The sequence below is a fragment of the Candoia aspera genome, chromosome 1 (assembly GCF_035149785.1).
Source record: "Candoia aspera isolate rCanAsp1 chromosome 1, rCanAsp1.hap2, whole genome shotgun sequence".
Classification (NCBI taxonomy): Eukaryota; Metazoa; Chordata; class Lepidosauria; order Squamata; family Boidae; genus Candoia; species Candoia aspera.
The window spans coordinates 284,905,760-284,928,523 of NC_086153.1; the positions used below are offsets into that span (position 1 = coordinate 284,905,760).

Here is a 22,764-nt window from a genome sequence, read left to right on the forward strand (position 1 = left end):
CTCAGAATTGACGCATTTGTCCTCTGGATGGCAAACTGCAGCCAGGAGATCGTAAACTGAGTTCGCGATCGATGGGTAAGAGTTCACCAGGAGGCTGGGACATCACCATTTCCAAGCCACGCTGCAGCCTTAAAGAGACATTAAGTCCAGCCACCCCATTTCTAAAGCACCCAATTTATTTTTTTTTAAGTATTTGTACCCTAAGAGAGGCTTTCTACATTAAGGAGAAACGATCCCTCTTGGTGCTTATTGTTATGTTTGTGATTAATTTTTTTAAAATTCTTTTTAAGCTTTGGATTTTGCTTTCCATCCAATACTAAGGAGGGTTGAGAGTATATTATCATCTCCCTGTTATTATTTTTGTACTAATTTTGAAGATTTTAGCATTTTTCCTACATGTTGAATCTGCCGTTCTGAATTTTTACTGTCCTGCCACTACTTTCTCTGGGGAACTGACTGTTATCTTAACTCATTCCCATTACCTTTTACTTCTGCTGGTTAAGTACCAAGGAGGCGCCATAATTTACTGTATGAGACATGGATGATCTTAACCAGGCTCTCTCTGATTTCCATCTAGATATTAAAGCAGATATTAAGTTTTTTCTGATTCCTGCCAAGTTATTATGCAAGACATTCAGAGAATTGTGGAAAATATGTGGTCTAAAATCTGTTTGTGGATACTGTGGACAAAATTGAAGACTTTTACAGCGAATGGAAATGTCTCTTCTAAGAGCGAGATTGGGGCTTCTGTTGAAATGTCAGATGAAATTGACAATGCTGAATTCAAGAAGTTTAATGGAGAAATTGAGTTACAAGACATGAGTAAATTTGACTTTCTGATGGAATGCTATGAAAAAAAAGGGGTCATTATGTATGGGAGATTTTTTGAAGAGAAGTGTGTTTGTGAGGGGAGCAGTTGGGCTGTTTGATTTCTTTAAGAAAATAGCTCTGTATTTATTATGGGGATATGTAAATGTTTTGGTCTATTTTGAAGTGAGTTAAGGGTCTAAAATATTCTCTTTTGGGGGAGATGGGTGATGGCTAAATTTGAATAATAAATAAATAAATAAATAAATTTATTTGGATGGTCTTTTGGCTTTGGATGATTTTACTTATTGTTAATGATTGGGATTAAGATTATTAAGATTTTTTTAAAAAAATTAATATTCATGTTTCTTGTATTATTAATTATAATGGCAGACAATTTTCATGCTTTTTTATTTTTAATCTTTATTACAGTAGACAGGAATGTATAGAATTGTAGTAGAAGGGAATAATTAAGTAATTGTTATATTATGGGGGGGAGTTGATTACGTGATTTATACTTTTTCTTTTCTTTTAATATAAGGGGAAGGAGCAATGGTATTTAATGAAGTTTATGATGTGCTAAGGGGTTGACTTATAGAAATAATGTGTTTTGGGTTTAATATAGAGTAAGGGATTGACTATGAAAAATAGCTGTATATCGATGTTGCAAGTCAGAAGTCACTTCTTTTTGTAATCTATTTTAAAAAAATATCTTGTGTTCTTACACTTTTTTTAGTTCTTTTTTTATTTTGTAGGTTTTTTTTGTTTGTATCTTTTATTTTTTTCTGAAATTTAATTTTTTTTTCAAATAAAGGAAGTCAGTAGTATCCAGGATAATTAGCAAAAACTGAGTTATCAGACACTCTAAATAGAATGATCAAATACGTAAAATGTTAAATCATCCAAAATTGTTTATTTTTATATTTTGGGTGTTAAAAGTGCCTTGGTTGAAGCTCCTGAGTTGAAACATCTATAGGAAATAAATCCATCCTCTAGTTCCTTCCTAGATTCCTAATGGAATCTGAGATAAGGTTCGCAAAATGTTGTATTGGAGTATAATCCAATTTACTCATAATGACAGCTCATTCTTTGTCTGCCACTTTAATTATGGTATTAGGATTGTTTTGAGGCTATATGAAACTATATGAAGATTGCATTTTGTGGTAAGCAATGCTTATTTGCTTACTATTTTACTACATTATCCACTGTAATATTACAACCATCTGGAAGGATCTAAACTATATTCTTTTATTCATCTTCTGTAATATTGGGAAGTTATTTTCTGTAGTGTGTTGAGATGGTATTAACATGGGTCAATGTACTGGAAGTATTCATTTTAGCATAGAGAGAAAGGGGAAAAAGCAGCCATCATCACAGAATTGAGTCATGGATTTGGTCAGCAGATTCCCCTTTAGCCTGGTTCAGTGCATGCTGTATAGATTAACAATATTGTTGAGTGATCCCAAGGTGTCCCTAATGTGTGTCCATTTGTCTTATGTTCTGTCTCAGAACCTGACCATTTCTTTCCTTACCTTTTGCTCTAACAAAGAAGGTAGCAGCACCTGCAGCAAACCACAGTAAAGCAAAAATGATAACATGCATGGTAAGGTTGTGAGGCAAATCCTGCCCTTATATATGTATTTGTATCCCAGACCTAGGCAATATTTGCACCATGGTGCGTGTTTGGTTACTCCCCCACTGCACCCTGCAAGCCTGAAGCCACCCGTGTCCCTTTGGTTACAATCCTATAGTCATCCACCTGGGACTAAACTCTATTGACCTCAGTAGGGTTTATTCCGAGTAGACCTGTGTAGAATTGTATTTTTAAAGCATGGTCATATTTTATGACCAAAACCAACTTCATTATGGGAAGATCATTTCTAATTAATAGGTAATGGGTAAAACGTCTTCCACATTTAAAAATCTGAATTCAGATTAGTCTCAGCATAAAGTAATTACTGCCCTATACATAACGTGTGATACGTTCTTAATATACTCCTTCTAGTATGCAGTTTGTTTAAAACAATAGTACATTTTGTAACTGATTATAAACGTTGGCAAACATTTAATGATTTTTTTAAAAAGATGGTGCCCAAAATGTTAACTAATTCTGTTGCATTTATACCCATCTGGTGATTTTTTTTAAAGTACTGCAATTTTTAAAAACGCATAAAATGACAAAGGTAAAATTATGAGGAGGTTTAGTTTTGCTTATTTCTATTACTAAGTACAGTATTTTTTGACCTGATTGAATAATATGACTTGAAAAAAAAGAATTTACAGGGTTAGATCCTGGATTGTACATACCGACCTTTCTGAAAGATCAGCTTTTACTGCTCATATGTTTGGCAGGCAAATTTGATAATTTCTGTTCTAGAACCTTACACCATCTCAGTGAATATAAATTGATGGTGTAAAGCAAATGGGCAGTTGGCAAAAATCCAAAATTATTTTGAAGAGAAGACAGCTTATTGTTGAGGGGGCAGCCTGGTGTTTTACAGAATAGTTTTTATTATTATTATTTACGACAGCTCTGCAGAGTTCCTGAGTTCAAGTGTGGCCTTTGAAATGTTTGAAATAATAACAGTTTTATTTCTCCTGACACACGCATTGAAGCTGTTTGTACCAGCTCAAGAGTTGTTACCCAGCAGTGTAAAAGGACCAAAAAGCAAGATGGATTATAAACAGTACAGAAATAAACTTCAGGAAAATCCCTATTATACCACAGTAGTCACTGGGACATAAGAATAGCATATAAGGTCAGGTGGAACAGTAGAAATTGACCATTCATTTAACTTGAATGGATCTTGAAACATTTAACTCACAAAAGCAGGAACTCTTATGAGTATATAAACCTAGGAAGGGCAAGGAGACAAAACGCAAGAATAAGAGGATAATAACAATATAATCAATATTATAAAAATACCTCCAACGCCCTGTTAAAATAGGTGAGATTAGTGAGAACATATGGGTTAGTACCTTAATAGTGGGACTTTATTGTGCACAGGGACCATGCCAATGTCCTACTGCTGTGTGTTCAGCTGAGATTAGGAGATACTAACTTGCCTAAAAATAGAAATGATGGATGACTTTGTGCTTAGCTTTTGGTTTATTAAAAGTTTCTTCAAAATGGATTCTACAATCTCAGCATTTGCCTGATAATATGGGGCTGTGAAAACAACTTGGAAAGGCCAAAAGCACTGTAGAAAGTGGTAAGAAAACATGAACCCTATGCATAAATATAAGTGTCAGCTGCAGCATGACAAGGTACATTTAGGTCTTGATTGGAACTAAGTACCTCTGAAGAAATGCATCTTAAAAATATGATAGCCTTGCAAAATTGCACATTTGTCCTCCCACAGCTGCTGCTGTGACTGCAGCTGGATGATATAAGATATACAGAACACACTAAATTTGATGGCAGTAGACCCAAATGTTAAAATAACAAGATTTTGTTTTTAAAAAAACCTAGATGTTCCTAAAAATCATAACATGTTAAATGCTCTTAGATCTGTAGCTTTAGATTTGGGGTGTCTTGTAACTATATTTTCTATTTTTCTTTTAACTGTGTGCTTATATTTCTTTTGTCAGTGTAATATTCTAATTATAGTTGGGAATATAATTCCAAAATTTAAATCACAAAACTTATTCTAGTATGTGAATCTAGATTCTAACATAATTTTTAATTTCTAAGTAACTTATGATTGTTTTCTAAAAATCAAAGCGATCACTCACAGAATATGATGATAATATTTTTGGATAGTCTATGTCTATGGCAGTCCAGTTTAAGGCCAGGGCATGGGGTGGAAATTGGTCACTTTCATGAATGGGATGGAGGTTAGTTTTACCATCTTCGTCCTCCTAGGCATTTCAGTGGCTTTTGATGCTGTCAAACAAAGTATCTATCTGAACCATCTGTGAGGATTGGGAGTTGTTTGGCATTGTATCATGCTGCTTCCTGTCCTATCTGACTGGAAGGGTACAGCTAATGGTATTAAGGGGAGAGAAGTTGGGCCCTCAGACATTCTACTGTGAAGTGCCCCAGAGCTTGGCTGTTTTCTCTGGCCTACTTAATATCTACATGAAATTGTTAGGAAAAGTCATCTGTTGGTTTGGGTGAGGTATCATCAATATACTGCTGATACCCTAGGGCCAATGGAAATACAGTAGATGTGCCTGGAGGCTATCAGACGCTGAATGAGGAAAAACAGGCTTATTGAATATCTGTTGCCAAATCCATGAGCTGGCTTTTCTCTGGCCTTCACAGTATTAGAGTTTTTGGTGTCAGAAAAAGCCTGTTTTGCAAGCTGTCAGGAATGGCAGGAGAGGTGTCTTATATTTGATTTCCCATTTTAAGGGCAGAGCTTTCATACACCCATGAAAAGGATACCTAATGAATCCTGAAGTACCACTATATTTTCTATTTTTTCTTTTAACTGTGTGCTTATCTTTTTCTTGTCAATGTAATATTCTAATTATAGTTGGGAACATAATTCCAAAATTTAAATTACAAATCTTACTCTAGTATGTGAATCTAGATTCTAGCATATTTTTTAGTTTCTAAGTAACTTATGATTGTTTACTAAAAATCAAAGAGATCACTCACAGAATATTTAAATGACTTGAATGAGTGGTTAGAAAACATTGTTATCAAATTTGCAGACAAGTGGAAGTTTTTAAACTTTTTCAGGCTGTGGATAGAAAATTGGCTGTATTTGAGTGAACCTGTTCTGTTCTTTTTTGCCCTTTGCCTCTCACAGAACCCCCAGGTTCCATGGAACATGGTTTGAAAAACCCTGCCTTAAATAATAATATTGAGATTCAGTAGGATCTTGATAAAGTGAAGCAATGGGCAGAAACCTGTTAAGTTGAATTTCACCAGAAACAAATGCAAAGTCTTATATTTGGGTAGGAAAAATAAAAGGCATGATTATACGATATGTGAGGAGTATACTGGCAGTGGTGTCTGGAATGGGGGCAAGAGGTGGCAGAATGGCAAAATTAGCATCACAGCATTGCAACATAAGCCCTGTCCGTTTTATACAGTGGTATTATAGCCTTAGGGACGCAGTGGTGCTGCGGATTAAACTGCTGAGCTTGCCGATCGGAAGGTCGGCGGTTCAAATCTGCGTGACGGGGTGAGCTCCCATTGCTAGTCCCAGCTCCTGCCAACCTAGCAGTTCAAAAACATGCCAATGTGAGTAGATTAATAGGTACCGCTTCAGCAGGCAGGTAACTGCGTTCCATCTAGTCATGCCTGCCACATGACCACAGAAGTGTCTACGGACAAACGCCGGCTCTTCAGCTTTGAAACGGAGATGAGCACCGCCCCCTAGAGTCGGACACGACTGGACTTCATGTCAAGGGAAACCTTTACCTTTACCTTTATTATAGCATTACACACATGTATAAAAGGGTTGAAGCTTACGGTACAACACTGCTTTCATCTTTCTGATAAAAGCAGCAAGGTCTTGCGAACCTCCATGCATATTGTGCAACAATACATGTGAAAAAGATCTTGGTGTCTTCGTAGACCACAAGCTGACTATGAGCCAACAGAGTGATGCAGATATAGAAAGAGCAAATACAATGTATGGCTGCATCAGAAGAATAATGTCAAGACCGAGAAAAGTCATTGTCCCTCTGTTCTGCATTGGTTAGATTACACTAAAATATTGTGTGCAGTTCAGGACATTGTATTTTAAGAAGGAGATTAATAAACTGGAGAGTGTCTTGAAGAGAGCAACTGGATGGAAAACCTATGAACAATGGTTGGAAGCCCTGGATAAGTTTAGCATGGAGAAGACTGTGGAGAGACATGATAGCTATCTTCAAGTATCTGAAGTGCTCTCATTTAGAAGAAAGAGCAGAGTTGTTCCAAAAGGGAAGACAAGACAAGCAACAGTGGGTTTAAATTACTGGGAGGGAGATTTTGATTGGAAATTAAGAAAGATGTCCTAATGATTGATTGTATTTCTTTTGTTTTAGTTGTTGTGAGCCACCCAGAGTTTTTGGGAGTTGGGCAGCAAACAAATTTGATAAATAAATAAAATTAATGATGTTTAATGCTGTGGTCGATCCTTCTTCTTTGAAGACCCCAAATTCTGCTGCATAATGCAGCTATCTTACTCTGCCTAATGCTTAGACCATCCTAGAAAAACAAACAGGAGAATGTGTAATGTTCCTGTTCTATTTTGAGACTTTGAGGGACAAGATTCTAGAAAAGATAGGTCTTTGATTTGACCAAGCAGAGTTCTTATGCTCTTTTGTATGACCAGGGCCAGCTTTAGCCTAAGGTTGAGTAGACACTAGCCTAGGGGTCCAAAGCTTAGGCGGCACCAGTGCTGCCCCTCCTTCCAAATAAGTCTAAAAATGCAAATCTTATTGGCAGGAGGTGGCACCATCAGTCACTGTGGTCTAGGGCACCATGTACTCTTGAGACAGCACTATGTATGACAGTACCTAAGAGTCCATTTACAAAAGCTCTACTAACATTCCTCCATTATCTGATTAACTATTTTAAAAAGCATTGATTCAGAAAGCTTGCTAGAAACAATGAATGTATGTTACTTACTCAGAGGGAAGCATTAATGTGGTTAGATGGATTTACTTTTGTAGGATATTCCTCTGTCTTGTGTAGCTACAGAAAAACCTTCTGTTCTCATTATTTTATAAAATGATCTGATCCCATACCTGTATTTTTAATAAAGCTTTCAATTAATTTCCAAACAGACAAAATCCATGACTGTCTATATTGTTTATAAAAGGAGGTGTGGAAGATATTTTGGCAAATTTACCTATGGGAAAGAAAATTTTGGTAAACAATATGTGGAATCATAGCCACATATTTTGCCAGTTTTTTAGTATAGTAGTTGGAAAAAGCATAGACTAGCATCCACCAAAAGCATACAATTATTTTCACTGTTCTTAAAGCCTGTGAACCTGAATCCCTATCCACCTCCTCCTTCAGATGGGGTGATAATTTTTTTCACAGCTTTGTTGCACGTTATTACTTTATTAATTAACCATATTCCCTTCTGTTGTACATTCAATATTTCATGCACAGTGCCTTTCAATACATGCAGCTGTTTGTCTTTCTCGCTGTATTTTGAAGTAGCAAGATGTCAGAAGTTAAAGTCTGTTCTGTAAAGTCATACAGAATGTCCTTAGCTCATTACATTATCTTTTTGAATTTGTTAATTCATTTTATGTCATTTGTAATTTGAACATTGTGAAATAATAATTTGTGGAGCTATAATTCCCCTTTAAAAACTTTAAGTTCTTTAAGTTAAGTTTTCCTTTTTCTTCTTTTTCCCCTCTCTCCCCTACAACCATCACATACTGTTTCAGCAAGATGTTCTAGAGGCTTTATCCCCTTTTTTACATGTGTATTCTCAGCCATAGAGATTATTAGTGGCTTTAGCAATACTACAGTTTTTTATGATTGATCATATTTGACTCAGATCTTCAATCCATGTGAAGAAATGTGGAATAGAGACAAACGCAGGTTGCTGCAACCTTAAGTTGCTGCATTGCCACACTAGACTGGATAATTGTATTAGTGTACTAGTGCTACAAAGCAAGATTTATGCCCTAAACTTGGAATAGCTGAGTATAGTTTAATGTGACTACTAGCTGTGGCAAAATACAAATAGAATTGCACATTGGGTAATATATTAACAATACATCTCTAATGTATTAAAAATACATTTCCAAATATATTAAAATACATTAGAGAATAAATTATGCTAATAAATGTATGTGCATCCACTAGGCTGAAAAATTTGGGAGACCTCTAAAAATCTAATCCAATTCGATAGGGAATTGCAAATTAGGGTGTTGCTATAGAAAAGACCCTGCCCTTGCAGACCAAGCACTTATTTCCAAAGATATTGAAGTACTATCATTTAGAAAGATTTAAAAAACAACTCCCTCTAGGTATGATGAGTTAGCTATGATAAAATGCCTGTTTGAGCTGCCAGAAAAGCTATGTCAGTACTAGAGTAATGCTGGAAGTTTAACTCAAAACAATACTAATGAGAATTTAGTGTTTTTATTGCATCAGCAATAATCCAGTGCTCCCTCAGGCTAACTAATCCTGGATGTCTATCCAAGTTCTGATTACATTGCTGCTCCTCACACCACAGTATCTGACACCTCCCAAGTAATTAACCAAGTCATAACAATAACATCTCTCTTACTTCCCAGCAGGTAAGAGCAAATGCTTGATTAGAGTTAAGATTTGTTTGTGTTTGCATCTGCAAATAAGAGAAAGCAAGACAGGAATGCTTGTGCTGTGGGAAAGACATAAAGCGTTTTAGTTTTAGTTTCAAATACTATAAAATAAATTATCATTCTTTTCCCATCTGGAAATTCTTTAGGATTTGGTTCCTATCCCTTTTTCTTGCATGAATGTTGAGTTGATGAATAAGCACATAACTTAACATCAAACAGAAGCTGTAGTGAGGCCCATTGAACATGACTTTAGGATAAGAAAAGAAGACACTTTCCTTGCCTGGCTTGCCCAGGAAAAGCAGAGCGGTTTATGACAGAGACAGTATAGCAAATTGTTTTGCCGATAAAAGAGAGTTTTGCCCAGAAAAGGTACAGCTGTCCCACACCCATTTTTAGCATGATTTTTCTGATAGTGCAGCCAAAAGTGAGTATAGGGATTACCAATGACCATCAACATTGTTTTTCCCACAGTTACTGTTTGAGGAAAAGTGCTAATATTTTTAAGCAAAATTCTCATTTGGAAATAGCAATCCAAACTATTTTGAATTTAAAACTTTATGAAAACTAATAATTATATACCTTTATTTTGACTGTTAACCTTTCTGAATATTGCACTCTTTATAACCAAATAATCGAATCTCATCTGGAATTACAGTATGTACAAACATATTCAAGAAAATATTAGATAAATATGCACACAGAGTAATGTATAACTTGAAACAGACTAAAACAGTGCAAATATGCATGAATGCCCTTGACTTTGGAATTATTAGTTGCCTCAAATATTTAATTTATTTAAGCTAGCAATTAATTACATGGAACATACCATAGAATGGGGGAAGATTATATTTTCAAAGCTCTCTTGAAATGTCATGTAAACTGTTTCCAGGCACAATTTGGAGGCCTAGTTATCATTTTTTGAAGTCTTTTAAAGCTTAGGACTGTTGTATCTCATATGAATCAGCCCCTTCATTAAGATTTACAAAGGAACTTTTGTCATGATCTCAGTTGTGAAATAGGCTTTATATTCATGCTTAGTCTTGGAAGCTTTTCTATAGCCTTCTGAACACTTAAAAATTGAGTTTGGCTTATCAAATCACTGATTCCTTTCTAGTATATAAACATTTAAAAATTTTTATCTAATCTATTATATTTAATCCTTTTTAAAATGTGTGTGTTTATTGTCTTGTAATCACACTGAGGATTTTTAGATGGAAAGGCAGGAGGGCCAGCCTCATCCTTGGCATATCCACCACTGATGCTTGCCTTAATCCCCACCCTACAACAAATCGTGGCCAAATGCCCTGAGCAGCTTTGACCAGCTGAATCTTTTTGCTATTGAAATTTCTCTGACATAAAATCACTCCAGGGCTCTATGAATGTTAAAATGATAATGAGACCTATTTGCCTGTGGCTATTTGGGGTATAGCCTTAGATAAACCTGCCACATCATTCTCTCTATGCTTGAGAGTATGATACAGGTCTTCTTGCAAAACTTATCCTTTCCACCCCAGTTTTGTCCAATTACCTTTATGACAGTAAGTTATAAATTGATCTGGGAATGTTATGCTACATTCATGAGTTGAGACTCTTCTCGCATTTCACTTACCCTTCTCTATAGCAGAGAGGTAAAAATTAAAGCCTAGGAATTAACGTGGTCTGTCAGCAACCCTTTAGCAGCCTCTAATCCTTCCCCAGAAGGGGATGAGGAATTCCAGCTCTATTTACAATTTTTTTAAAAAAATTGGAGAAAGATAAAGATCAAAATGGGATTTACCCCTTCAGACCCCCAAAGCTTCTCTCAAAACAGTTTCCAGCTCTACCCACCTTTGGACTGCAGCTCTTGATATGCTATGCAAAGTCTGGTGTGGCTCCTGAGCTGATGGATGTTGCACCTCCCTGCAACTTCCTGCCTCGCTGGCAGTGCTGCTGCTAAGGGGAAGAAGACAGAAGGCAATATAATCAGGTGAGACCAACCTTTTTGTCTTCTTATTCTGATACACCAAGGGCTTGTAGAATGAATTTTTCCCAACATGAAGATTGGGGAACTGATAACATACCTCCAAAGAAGGCCCTAGGCTTGAAGAATATGATGACTGTTTTTGGGGTGACTGTATATGCATACACCTGTGAAAAGACGTTTAAGCCTATTTAATGCTTAATCAGTTTGTCCATATAAAACCATTGCATATACTGTATCACCATACTGGTAATGTCACTTGCATGCTAGTGACTTGGAAACATAAGCAAATCATGGCTTCAGTTGTATCTTGTGACATACCAGTGAAATTATCTTTAGTGTTGTTTGTCATATTACATTGTGTGCTCATATAAGAATATTTACCTACTGCATGGATGAGGAGATGACCAATGCCTATCAACTGGTAGTGTATAGACTAAACCATAGATTTAGTCAGACTGCATGAAGAGGGATAGCAAATTATGCCTTCTGGTTTCCGTCTAGTTTCAAAGCACAAGCATACCAGAGTTTATTTTAAAACTGACCTAGTTAGACATTGAGTAATAGAGATCAGAAAAGAATTGAAAGCCTTTCATGTTTATTATTTCAATATCACATCTGCTTTAATAAAGTGTAAGCAGGCATGTGATAGACTAACTTGTACAAACTTTATAACTCTAGTTTAGTATTAAATATACTCATATATTTATAAATTAATCTGAAACATATTGCTGTGATTGGAACTACTCAAAATGTGATTGTTTTCAAATCTTTTATTTAATTTTAGAGCTACAATGGCAACCTGCCAAAACACTTTCAGATAAACAGTCCACCCCATCTTTAAAATACCGTACCATTACTGATTTTGAAAGGGAAGAAAAAAATAAATACCAGCTAAAGTTGTTGTGTTTTGTTTATCACTCTTAATTGAGAATCAAAGGCCATTTGTGCAGGGTGAATTCTATAATTAGCTCATCTTTAGTTGTACATTGATCTGTGGTGCAATACTTATCCCACTCAAATGAAGGAGAGCCAGTTTTCCCAGTGTGTCTTAAGCAGTCTTAAGCTTTGCTAATGTCAGACTATACCCCTAGCATATACGCAGATATACAGTCTAGCTGAATATAGCTAATTGACAGCTTTTTCTGATATCATGATTTTCCACTGAGTTTAATATTCATCTGCATATTTGTACTCTGGCACTAAATAGAGTTACTTATATGTACTATTAAAACAGTTAGGATTCCCTGATTTTTACTGTATACCTTCAATATTTAATTTAAATTTTAAAAAGTGTTAATGCTAATATTAAAGAACTAGTTCTAGTTATAGATAGTAATGTTATTTAATCATATTTTGCAGAACTATATTTTTTAGCTATTTCATTCACAGTATTTGTATTCAGCATTTCTAGAAGATATTTCCCTGGGAGAAAGTAGACCCCTAAATGAAATTAAGTCAGCTTGCAGAAATAAAGCATTTCTTCCACATTTATCGCCAGCACTGAATTTCAGTCAATTAAAATTTCTACTCAAGGCTTTTCAGTCTGAAACAAGCCCTGTGCCTGTGATGAGCAATCCTTCTTGTTTGTGCAGTCATTCATTATCTCCATTACCAAGAGGAGAATAGAGGACAATTACATTGTTTGGACGAATCAGAGTGTTAGGAGGAGTATTTATCATGGTGGCAGAGTGCAGCACCTGACAGCAAAGGATTGATGGCCAGGAATGAGTGAGTGGCCAAAGCAGCCTCATATGATGCAAATTACTGACTGTGGATTCCAATTTATCCTGTTCATTTTTCTTGCCTGTGCTGAAGACTATTAGTGGTTTTTGAAGCAGTGAAAGGGTCATTACTAATATGGGCTCAAAGCAAGAGGGGAAGGAGGGGAAAAACCTTCTATAATTACAGAGCTTAAAAAAATACTTGAGGAACTAGCCAAAAAAGTGTCAACACTTAGCAATCAGAAAAATTTATTTTCATTTCATCCTTAACCCACATTAACTCAACATTATCATTCTTCTTTGTTAATATTTTCAGAATATTAAAAGCCTTATTTCTGTATTCATTCACATCTACTTAACCCTTTTTGCTGAAAAGCTATATTGCTTGGCTTGCCATGACACTGTTCTTGATGTTAATACAGTAAGTACACTTTAAAATGTGGCTGCAAAATAGGTTTTTAAAAAGGAATCCCAGGCTGTAGTTAATAATGAGTCATTTGGCAGCTAACAGGGTTTGTATAGATATATTGTTGGCATATATTTGCATGATAAAAAAATATCAGTACTGTTGAAAGAAAACAGCTCCACTTTTTCTGTTAGTTGTGATATAAAATGGTATTAACAAAATTTTAAAATTAGGTATTCTGTACTTGAGACAGGTACATTTAAAAAGTAAATATATATTTAATATAAAGTTTATTCCAACTATATCTCATTGTTTCACTGAGGAAAACATTCTAAAAAGGAAATACTCAAAAATAAGGCAAGAGAAAAAATTAGTAGGCCTATTTATGCAAATGCTTAATTTATTTTATGCCTTTTTTTTCTCTTGTCATGTAATAATAAGTGATGACTAATGTAACTCAGCAAGCAATTACTATTAAATACATTCTGTTTTAGTTATCAGGCATTGATGAGTCAGACATTAATTAAGATCCGCCTGAGGGGTCTGCTCTCTAACTATCTGCAGTCTATTACCTTGACCAATGGCTTTACCAGAGATGTGGAACAAGGCTTCCTTGATGGTGATGCCCTTTGAAATAAACTATGCTGAGGAGCTGTGTATGCACAATTCTGGAAAGTGAGGAATTTTTTTGTTTAGAAAATACTTTAATGAAGTGTTCAAGGGGGGTAATATTGTATTTCCTTAATATTCCTAGGACCCAGTTCACATGTAATATTAAGACAGGATTTTATTTATTTATGTCTTAGATTTATTCCGTACCTTTCTTGTAATGTAGTATACATAGTATTCCCTCTGATTTTTCCCCAAAACAACCCTATGGGGTACATTATGCTGAGAAATAAGATGACTTGAACCTTGTCTTCCAGTCTTAGTACAATGCCTTTTCCATTGCACCACATTGGCTTTTAGCGATGGTTTATCAAGTAACCCATACAAGCCTGGTTCATACATAACATTACAGCATAATAGATTACTTCACACCTACTTTATAGCATAGCATTATGTAAACCAGGTCATATTGTTTTGTTGGGATATATTTATTATTTCAATTTTATATATCTTATTAAAACCTTAAGAATAAGAACAATATATTTAATCACTAAATGGTTTTAAAAATGCAAAGCCTTCTAAAACTACTAAGTGATTTTGTAAGTACAGTACTGCATGTTCATAAACATCAACGTACTCCATTGTTTCCAATACCATTAGTCTGCATACATGACAGTAGAACCTCTTTGGATAAAATTATCCAGTCCAGCGTGCTTGAAATTTCTGTCCAGGATGAGAAGGTACTAAGACTTTCTTCCAATCTCTTTTGACTCTGAAAATACTGCCAGGTGAACAGCAATACAGCTATACTTTATTTCCACACAGAAAGTTTCCCTCCATCTCCTTGAAATAATGCCTGGGCACACTCTACTGCTTATGTTTCAGTCATCCCTTGATAAGGATCAAACTTTGAGGGGTTAGGTAGAAGAGAAAGAAACAGCTCCATTATATCCTAGGCAGATTCCTTCAGTTGCTTACAAATCTGTGAACTACTACATATACAGGATAGGGATAGATTTGTGGCCCATAATATTATACTAGGTTTTTTTAGTTTCAGTGCAGCACTCCTGAAAAGATTCCAGTGCAGATGTTTATGATTATAAATAGCTTACTCCTCATCCTATATATTCTGTATCAACATATTGCAGTGGAGTTGAGTATCATAATCCTAAGAAGAGGAGCTGAATATAATTTTTCAAAATAAAACAGCCAGCAAACAGTAGTCATCAATCTTTTCAGAGCTGGGAAATATATTTAGTAAAAATATGTATTCGGGAATTTCTTAATTCTTAATGCTTTTCCAAATGTTTAAATACATATAATATTACTGTTATGACCTTCCTTGGGTCAGACTGTGACCCAGTATTGATTTGCAGTGAAAAATAGCAAGTTTTCTAAATGATACAATCTCAGTATGATAGCTGAAATATGCTTGCTATATTATAATATTGGGGGGAAAGCACTTCTATTTAAACATACTTTTTTTATGGAAATGAAGCTATTTGTATATAATCTGTATACTAATAAAAGCATAGAAAGGTCTATAATAAATATTTAAATCAGACTATATTATCTTAAATCAGACCTGTAAAACATAAAATCTTTGCTTTTAATCAGTTGTCTAGCACAAGCCACACACTCTTCACTAAGTAAAATATCTTCTGGGCCAGGAAAACAATGCTCTTGATAAAAGAACAGCAACAATAGTATCTAACCAACCACCACTTGCTTATAGTATCTCCTCAATTCCTTTTATATTTTTAGTTCTAATTATTAAATGCTATGAAAATAATACTTTGATAATATTTGGTGCCAAAGCAATGGTGGTGATTTTTAGATCATAGAAAAATGATTTGGGTAGCAAACAGTAGCACATTGAAATAGTGAATGTGGGGTAGAGTACAGAGCTACTGAAGAATGGTCAAAGAGATCAGGTCCAGGAGTAGAAACTATTGTTAGGAGGAGAGCTGTGTTAATCTACAGTGGCAAAAAAATCAGGAGACTGGTAGCACATTTTCCAACTAACAAATTTTATTAAAAGGCATAAGCTTTTGTGAGTTTATGCCTGCAGCTCAGTTTATGCCTTTTAATAAAATTTATTATTAAAAATGGAAAAGGTGATACCAGACTCCTGAGCAGAGACTAGTGGTTAATGATAGTGCTATGGAAAGGAAGTTGGCAAGCAAGATAAAGGTGGTGTTTTAGAACTAGATAAGAAAAAAAAACATTTCCAGAGTCTAATCACAGGTTTTATGAACTCCTTCCTTATCAAAACAGTTAGGATTTTTATGCAACAAAATTATCGGGGCAGTACCAGGCATCTTTTTATGGAATTTCACTTTTAGCCTATTTTGAGTTCGAGATTCTTGACCAAGACCCTATGGCGCTTTCTCTGAAATACTTTCCTTTGTGTGATGGGAAGATAACTGCATACTAATTATACCTGTCACACTGGACAATTGTATGTGGCATAAATATGATTACATAAATACATAAATTATGATAATATAGGTCTGAAAAGCAGGTTTTCCTCCTACATTGATTGGTTTACACATCATATTTTGCCAGGCAGAGTTCTAACCTTTCTGCACCAATGGGCACATTTGGAATTTTGAGAAGAATTTTGTAGACACTCTGACCATGCTAACCATGCATTTTGTCAATCACAGCATATTCATAAATAAAGCAAACTGGTGAGGTTGTTCCCCTACTAGGACCTGTGCATATTGCTTATGAGTGATTTGGATCTAGATACACGCTTAACCGCAGATGCTCAAAGCCTTGACTATCAGTGAAGGCTTGGCTCTGAGACTTCTCCAAATTCTAAGTGTCCTTCAGGATAGTGGCTGGGTCATATCTTTGATCTACTGATTCAAAGATTGGAATTTACAAATTGTGCTACAGGCTGGTAATTTGCTTTTCTGATGCATCATCATCATCATTATTATTATTATTAAAAATCATTTAGTCAGTGTCATGGGAAATACCATGTTAGGGACCCAGGTTCTTTGTCATAATATGGTTTGTTTGATTTTGGCTTAATGTGTATGAGTCTAGCCATTGTGTTTTATAAAACATGATTTATAGACAAGTTACATTGTAGGAACTTAGCTAATTGTGGTTTATTCATTAAACTATAGTAAAGGAAAGTGTGCTCTTTTTTTTTTTAGAAAACTTGATTAATTTATTTTCAAAATATACATAAAGACTAAAAAGATTGAAACAAAGAAGCCTACAAAGAAAAAGAAACAGAACTAAAAAGGTGTGAGAAAACACAAACTACTACAAAGTGATTTCTGACTTTCTATAACAAAGATATACATAAATCAATATCAATCTCTTACTCCAATTCATATTATAGTAAACATTATTTCTATACAGCATTTAAATTCTCATTATTACATTCCCTTCTAAAACAAAATTACCCTCCCGATTAAAGAAAAACATACAAAACCCTTCAAATGTAATTTGGAACCTAATACAGTAACAAACACTACCCTTTTTTCACTATAATTTGCTCCTTGCTAACTAAACTAATATTAACCAAAAATATAAAAATTATCCAAACAGCATAAACATTTATCTAAACCCTTAAAAAATACTTCCTTCTAACGACATTTAAACAATAACCTAGGCATTTACCAAAACTGTAAGAATTTTCAAAACAGCATATCCATTTATCCAAACCTTTCAGAAACCATCTTGATAAACACCTTTAGACAATTATCCCACTTCAAAGTAAACCAAGGCATTTACATGTCTCAGTATTATGTACAGAGCTTTCTTCTTGTCAGTTTCAAATTCTGCAACCTGCTTTAAAAAGCCCAAATATTTGTCCAAAATCTTCCAGCCTCTAGAGTTTAATTCTCTTTCTTGATCATGGTGTGGTGGCACCACTGTCTTCTTATCTTCAACTTTCATCAACTCAATTTTCCTCTGACTGTTTAAACGTAAGTCACCAATTCTCTTTTTCTTTGGAGAAACCACTTTACTCTTAAGGTAGTTTTCAGCCTTATCAGTTTCTCTCAATTCTTGTGACAATTTGGACTCCACAAATTCAGAGAAATGCTCCAAGACTTGAATAACAGCATTGTAGAGATCTTTAAATATCAAATTAATTTCCTCCATATTTCTTAATGGTAAAATCGATTATGGTGCCTCAGGAAGGAAAAGTCATTAATGCTGTAACTGAACACTCTCTCCGGTGTGGCCAATCAGGAAAATAAAAAGTAATAACGAACAGCGTTCCCATGGGAAAGTGAAAGCAGATAGATCAGAATTCCAATCTGCAGATCCAGCGAAGAGAAGTTTTATATTCCTCAAAAATCACTTTAATAAAAAAGCAATAAAGAAAAACAAAATTCTTTAAATCTCAATTTAACAAATTATATATAAAAAGCCAAATTACCAAGTTAATGATTCTCAAAAATAATGAGAATCACCAAGAGATTCCACATTTCTTTGTTGTAGAAAGCCTCTGTTTGGTAAAATTCAAACAAAAAAACTCTTAGTGCTATAGATATAGGTTGGGCAGCTTTAAGGTCCGTTTTGGCTTCAGAGCGGCCTGGGAAGAAGATGACGGCCCTGCCTCCAGCTGATCACTTATCAGTCGATTGCGAAACACTGTTTTGCGGTCTTCTGGGTGTGACCAGCTGTCTGGAGAACACATGGGGTGATTCCTGGGGTTCTCCTTAATCCGGAGAACACTTCTGGGCTCCAAGGAAGCCTGCCTGAGCCCCCCCAAAAACATCAGGTCAGCCCGCAGACAGTGGAAAAAACCAGCTCAAGCTGCCATTGTCCCCACCAGAAGCCCAGGAAAGCATGCTTTAGTGCAATATGTGAACCAAGTAATTGGCAATTCATATGCAATTGGGAATATATATTTTTGTATTTTATATATTATATTATACCATTTGATTGTTATGCCCATGTGATGATGTTTCACAGGACAGGCAAATTTGAAGGATGAGTTAGGAATGTAAGTAATAAGTCAATGGGTGTAAGTGATAAATTGAAGTTAAATCAATCCTTAAGGAATACACCCCAAAGATGCTTTCATTTTTAAAGTGTATCTTTCTTAAGTTCTGATTCATTTTTTAAAACATTTCTTTTTATTAGCATCCGTATCCTTCAGAGGAGCAGAAGAAACAGTTAGCCCAAGACACAGGACTTACAATTCTACAAGTAAACAACTGGTAAGTTACTCTAAAACAATATATTTGCTTCCATAGCTGAAGTACTATTCTTCTTTTATTTCTAAACCAATGCAACTAACCAGACAAATGTCAGGTTTCTCTTAAGCCTGAAACAATACTTACAGAGGGCTAATGCTAATAGGTATAAATTATCTTTTCAAGATCATTCTCTTTTCAAAATCTCCAGCAACTGCTGAGATTCTGTAAATGTTATTTCATGGGAAAACACCTGAAAAACTGCATAGTTTTGGAATTCTTATGTTATCAATTGTTAAAATAGATTTCTTTGTTCAGGAGTTGAGTAGAGATTTAGATTTTAGCCTATAAATTATCCTTTATATATATTCACTTTGATATTTTACATTGGCAAAGAAATTCTACCATTTTTGTTTTTGATATGTAGTATGTGAACCATCCATCTTTTGTACATGGCTTAGTGTATAACTAAGAAGGGGGAGGGGGGTAGAGGATTATAAAATGATCACAGTGGCCAAGAAATGATATAGGAATTACTTATCAAAATACTGGCCTAGGTTTTATCAGCAGCTTAATTTTGTTCAGTACATTCTTGGGGTGATGTTCAGATTAATTGAACTGACAGTTCTCTTTCAAAATTCAGGAAAAGTATTTGCACGGATTTCAGACCTTATACAAACTTAATTACATGGAACTCCATTTTATCATTCTAATTCCATGTAGCAGAGGTTGTATTTACAAATGAGAAGTCTCTGCCTTTATTCACAGCTTTCCTTAATATATTTATCAAAGCAGGTTCATTTACAAAGTGCTCTATCTGTGGGATACAGGCAGGCAGACATTAACAAAGCTTTTAGGTTTATCAGGCTCGCTGCCTGATGAGCTACCCGAGGGTCAATTGATTTTGTGGTTCTGTGATTCATTTTTTTCTCATTTTTCTAGGATCACAATGAGAGACATGGTTGGAGAATTAGCCAGTTTGTCTGCCTTATCTGTCAGGCAATTTTTTTTCCCAGGGAAGTCAAGCTACTTAAATTGGCCACAGGAACTGCCGTTATCTGACTTTAATGCACCCTATAGTGTGGGTAGCATTTCAATTACACCAGTAACCAAAGCTTAGCTGCAGCCCTTTTCATGCCTAGTGCTGTACAGAAAGTGATGTGCCTACCTACAGAAGCAGAAAATTGAGTTGCCTTGCTTCTGTCAGGGTGATTAATGCAGAAATAAACTGCTAACCTGAAAAGAAAGGGGAAAAAAGGAGGATATACAATACATGGAGTTGAATTCAGTTTAATTCTGTTTTAAAGATTGGAATGAAGCACATTTAAAACATGCACTTTGCATTAAAAGAAAGCACATAAGATAAGCTTTTGTTTTAGAAGAAAAAGAAGTGTATGTTTGTTCTGACTTATTCCATGCTTTAGATATGTACATGCAAATTTGGTATGTAACCTGAATATGCATATTCTGCCAATAAATGCGTAGTATTTATTTATTTGCAATCATACTTGAAATTGTTATTACAGTTAGCATGGCTGGCAAATAAAGATTGTATTTGTCTTTCCAAGACAGTATAAATTATGAAAAAACCTCTTTCTTGAAAGCAATATAACATTTAAAACCTGTGCTTAATTACTGTAATTACATGTTCCCAGTCACAGATAAGTTTATTTTGCTTTGGATGAGAAGAAAGGTGGAGTAATGAAGAAAATTCTAGCTTAATGTGATCGTTTTGTTTCTGAATTCATTATAAAATTATTATTCCTTTGATTCTGAAAGTATGTCCATGTCACCTATGCATTTGAAGTAGACATCAGGCATATGCAAAGCTGGTTCCAGTCAATAGGGTAAGAAACCCTCAGAAAGACTAATTTGTAAGTGACAGTATTCTTGAAAAACCACTTACCATAGTCAGAAACTAGGTCTAAAACTAGACAGAGTAAGACCATTATTGTCTTCCTTGTTATATTTCTATCATCAGAGACACTGATTATTTTCTTTAACCTCAGGCACCAATGTGACCCAGAGTCACTTGTTGAGATGGGCAGCTATAGAAATCAAATCAAATCAACAAACAAACAGCTAGGATAGAAAGTGATGCATCAGTCAGTAAGCTGTTTTTAGCTCATGCTTAGCACTCATAACAAACAAAAAGCAAAAACACCCTAATACTATCTTCTGTAATGCTTAATCATGTTGATATCTATTGCATTTCCTTAATTTTCATTAGAAATTGGCTTAAGAATTCTTTAATAATGTTAGCAAGGGCATACTTCTGGGGGTGGGAGTTTAGAAAAAGTTTCTCTGAAATAATGACTTTAATTTGATCACTAAGGTGGCATAATAGCTGTTAAAAATGTGCTATTTGTGTGAAGTGGCTGTCTGTGCTGCTGCAACCAGTTTTTTCAAGGAAGGTTGCATTGTCATGATTGATACTGCAATGGAATGTGGTTTCAAATAGTTACCATGGTGAAATCTATGAAGATAAAACATAGCAACTGTATAAGTCCAGGGGCTTTACTCCATAAGAGAAGATATGTTATTAGCTCTTCAAATGACTTGATAACTAGCCATTACCCAGTGGGTTTCAAATGCATAGTTCTTCATCAAGGAAAATAGTTCCAGTAGTTCAAGAGATACAGAAAAAGCATCTACTTTTCATTTAAAAACTTCCTTTAGTTATTTATAAAAAGCTTCTTCTATTGCTAAGGTTCAGTATTTTTCTGATAATACATAGCATTCAAATATTTTACAACATGAAAATACTTGGTCATAGCCACTTTCAAACTCTATCCTGCACTTTATTTTCATGTTTGTTTAATGTAACTAGGATAGATTTTTATGTACATAAAAGTGAATATGCATTTGTGCATACTGTACCAACATACTTAATGAATAGCTTGAAATATATCTAAGACATCAAGGCAGGAGTGATCTTTAGATTAGAATTGATTAAATGAGGATATAAAGGAATACTTATGCTGAAGTGCAAATATTAAAAGCTTAAATAATAAGGCTGTTTGTTTATGTATCACATCCATTAATATGTCAGCTGGAATAAAATCATATATTGGTCATTTATATTTTTATATTTTACAGATTTTCATGTGTAAAATATACAGTATATATACAGACACAGACACACATATACACAAAATATATTCAATTATAGCATAACATATATTAAAATATATCAGTATTAATAGAAGGGAAAAAAAAGAAACGTAGAAAAATTAGGAAGATAATCCCTGTAGTATCAGTAACTAAATTCACTGGCTTTTAGAAAGTGACACTAGACTAAACAGTTGGGTTACACATATGAATTAAGTGCTTGAAGAAAACAAATAATTAAAATGTTAATTAAAATGTCAAATAGAATCTTAATTATGTATGTTTTAGGAAACACAGAGTAAAACTCATGTATTGCCACAATACCCTAATAGGAATGTGAATATCGAATCATGAAAAAAAGGTGAAAGGTCCCCTGTGCAAACACCGAGTCATGTCTGACCCTTCGGAAGGCCACCACTTTTGTGACATTTTCCTGGCAGACTATAGCAGGGTGGTTTGCCATTGCCTTCCTCAGTCATCATCTTCCCCAGCAAGCTGGGTATTCATTTTACCAACCTCGGAATGATGGAAGGCTGAGTCGACCTAAGCCGGCTACCCGAGCATCCAGCGTCCGCTGGGATCGAACTCGGGTTGTGGGGAGAGTTTCATTGCAATACTGCCGCCTACCACTCTGCGCCACACGAGGCTCGTTTATAGAATCATAGAATATATGAATTGGCAGGGCTTTAGCCCAACACTATACCTGATCCTTTCCTGACAAGTAGCCATTTAGATTTTCTT

General features: G+C 35.0%; 1 protein-coding gene across 8 annotated transcripts in view; it reads left to right on the top strand.

Moving 5' to 3' along the window:
* MEIS2 (Meis homeobox 2) overlaps positions 1-22,764 on the top strand; it is a 327,028-nt gene that overhangs the window by 187,570 nt on the left and 116,694 nt on the right. For 7 of the 8 annotated variants that reach the window (XR_010066905.1, XM_063289989.1, XM_063289987.1 and 4 more), the window contains one exon: positions 18,860-18,936. Coding sequence is in view for 7 of the 8 variants with exons in the window: in XM_063289989.1 (XP_063146059.1) it covers positions 18,860-18,936 (77 nt within the window). In the remaining variant the exon portion in view is untranslated. Of the gene's footprint in view, positions 1-18,859; positions 18,937-19,854; positions 20,252-22,764 lie in introns of those variants that run through there. The other variant, XM_063289990.1, reaches the window with a different exon arrangement.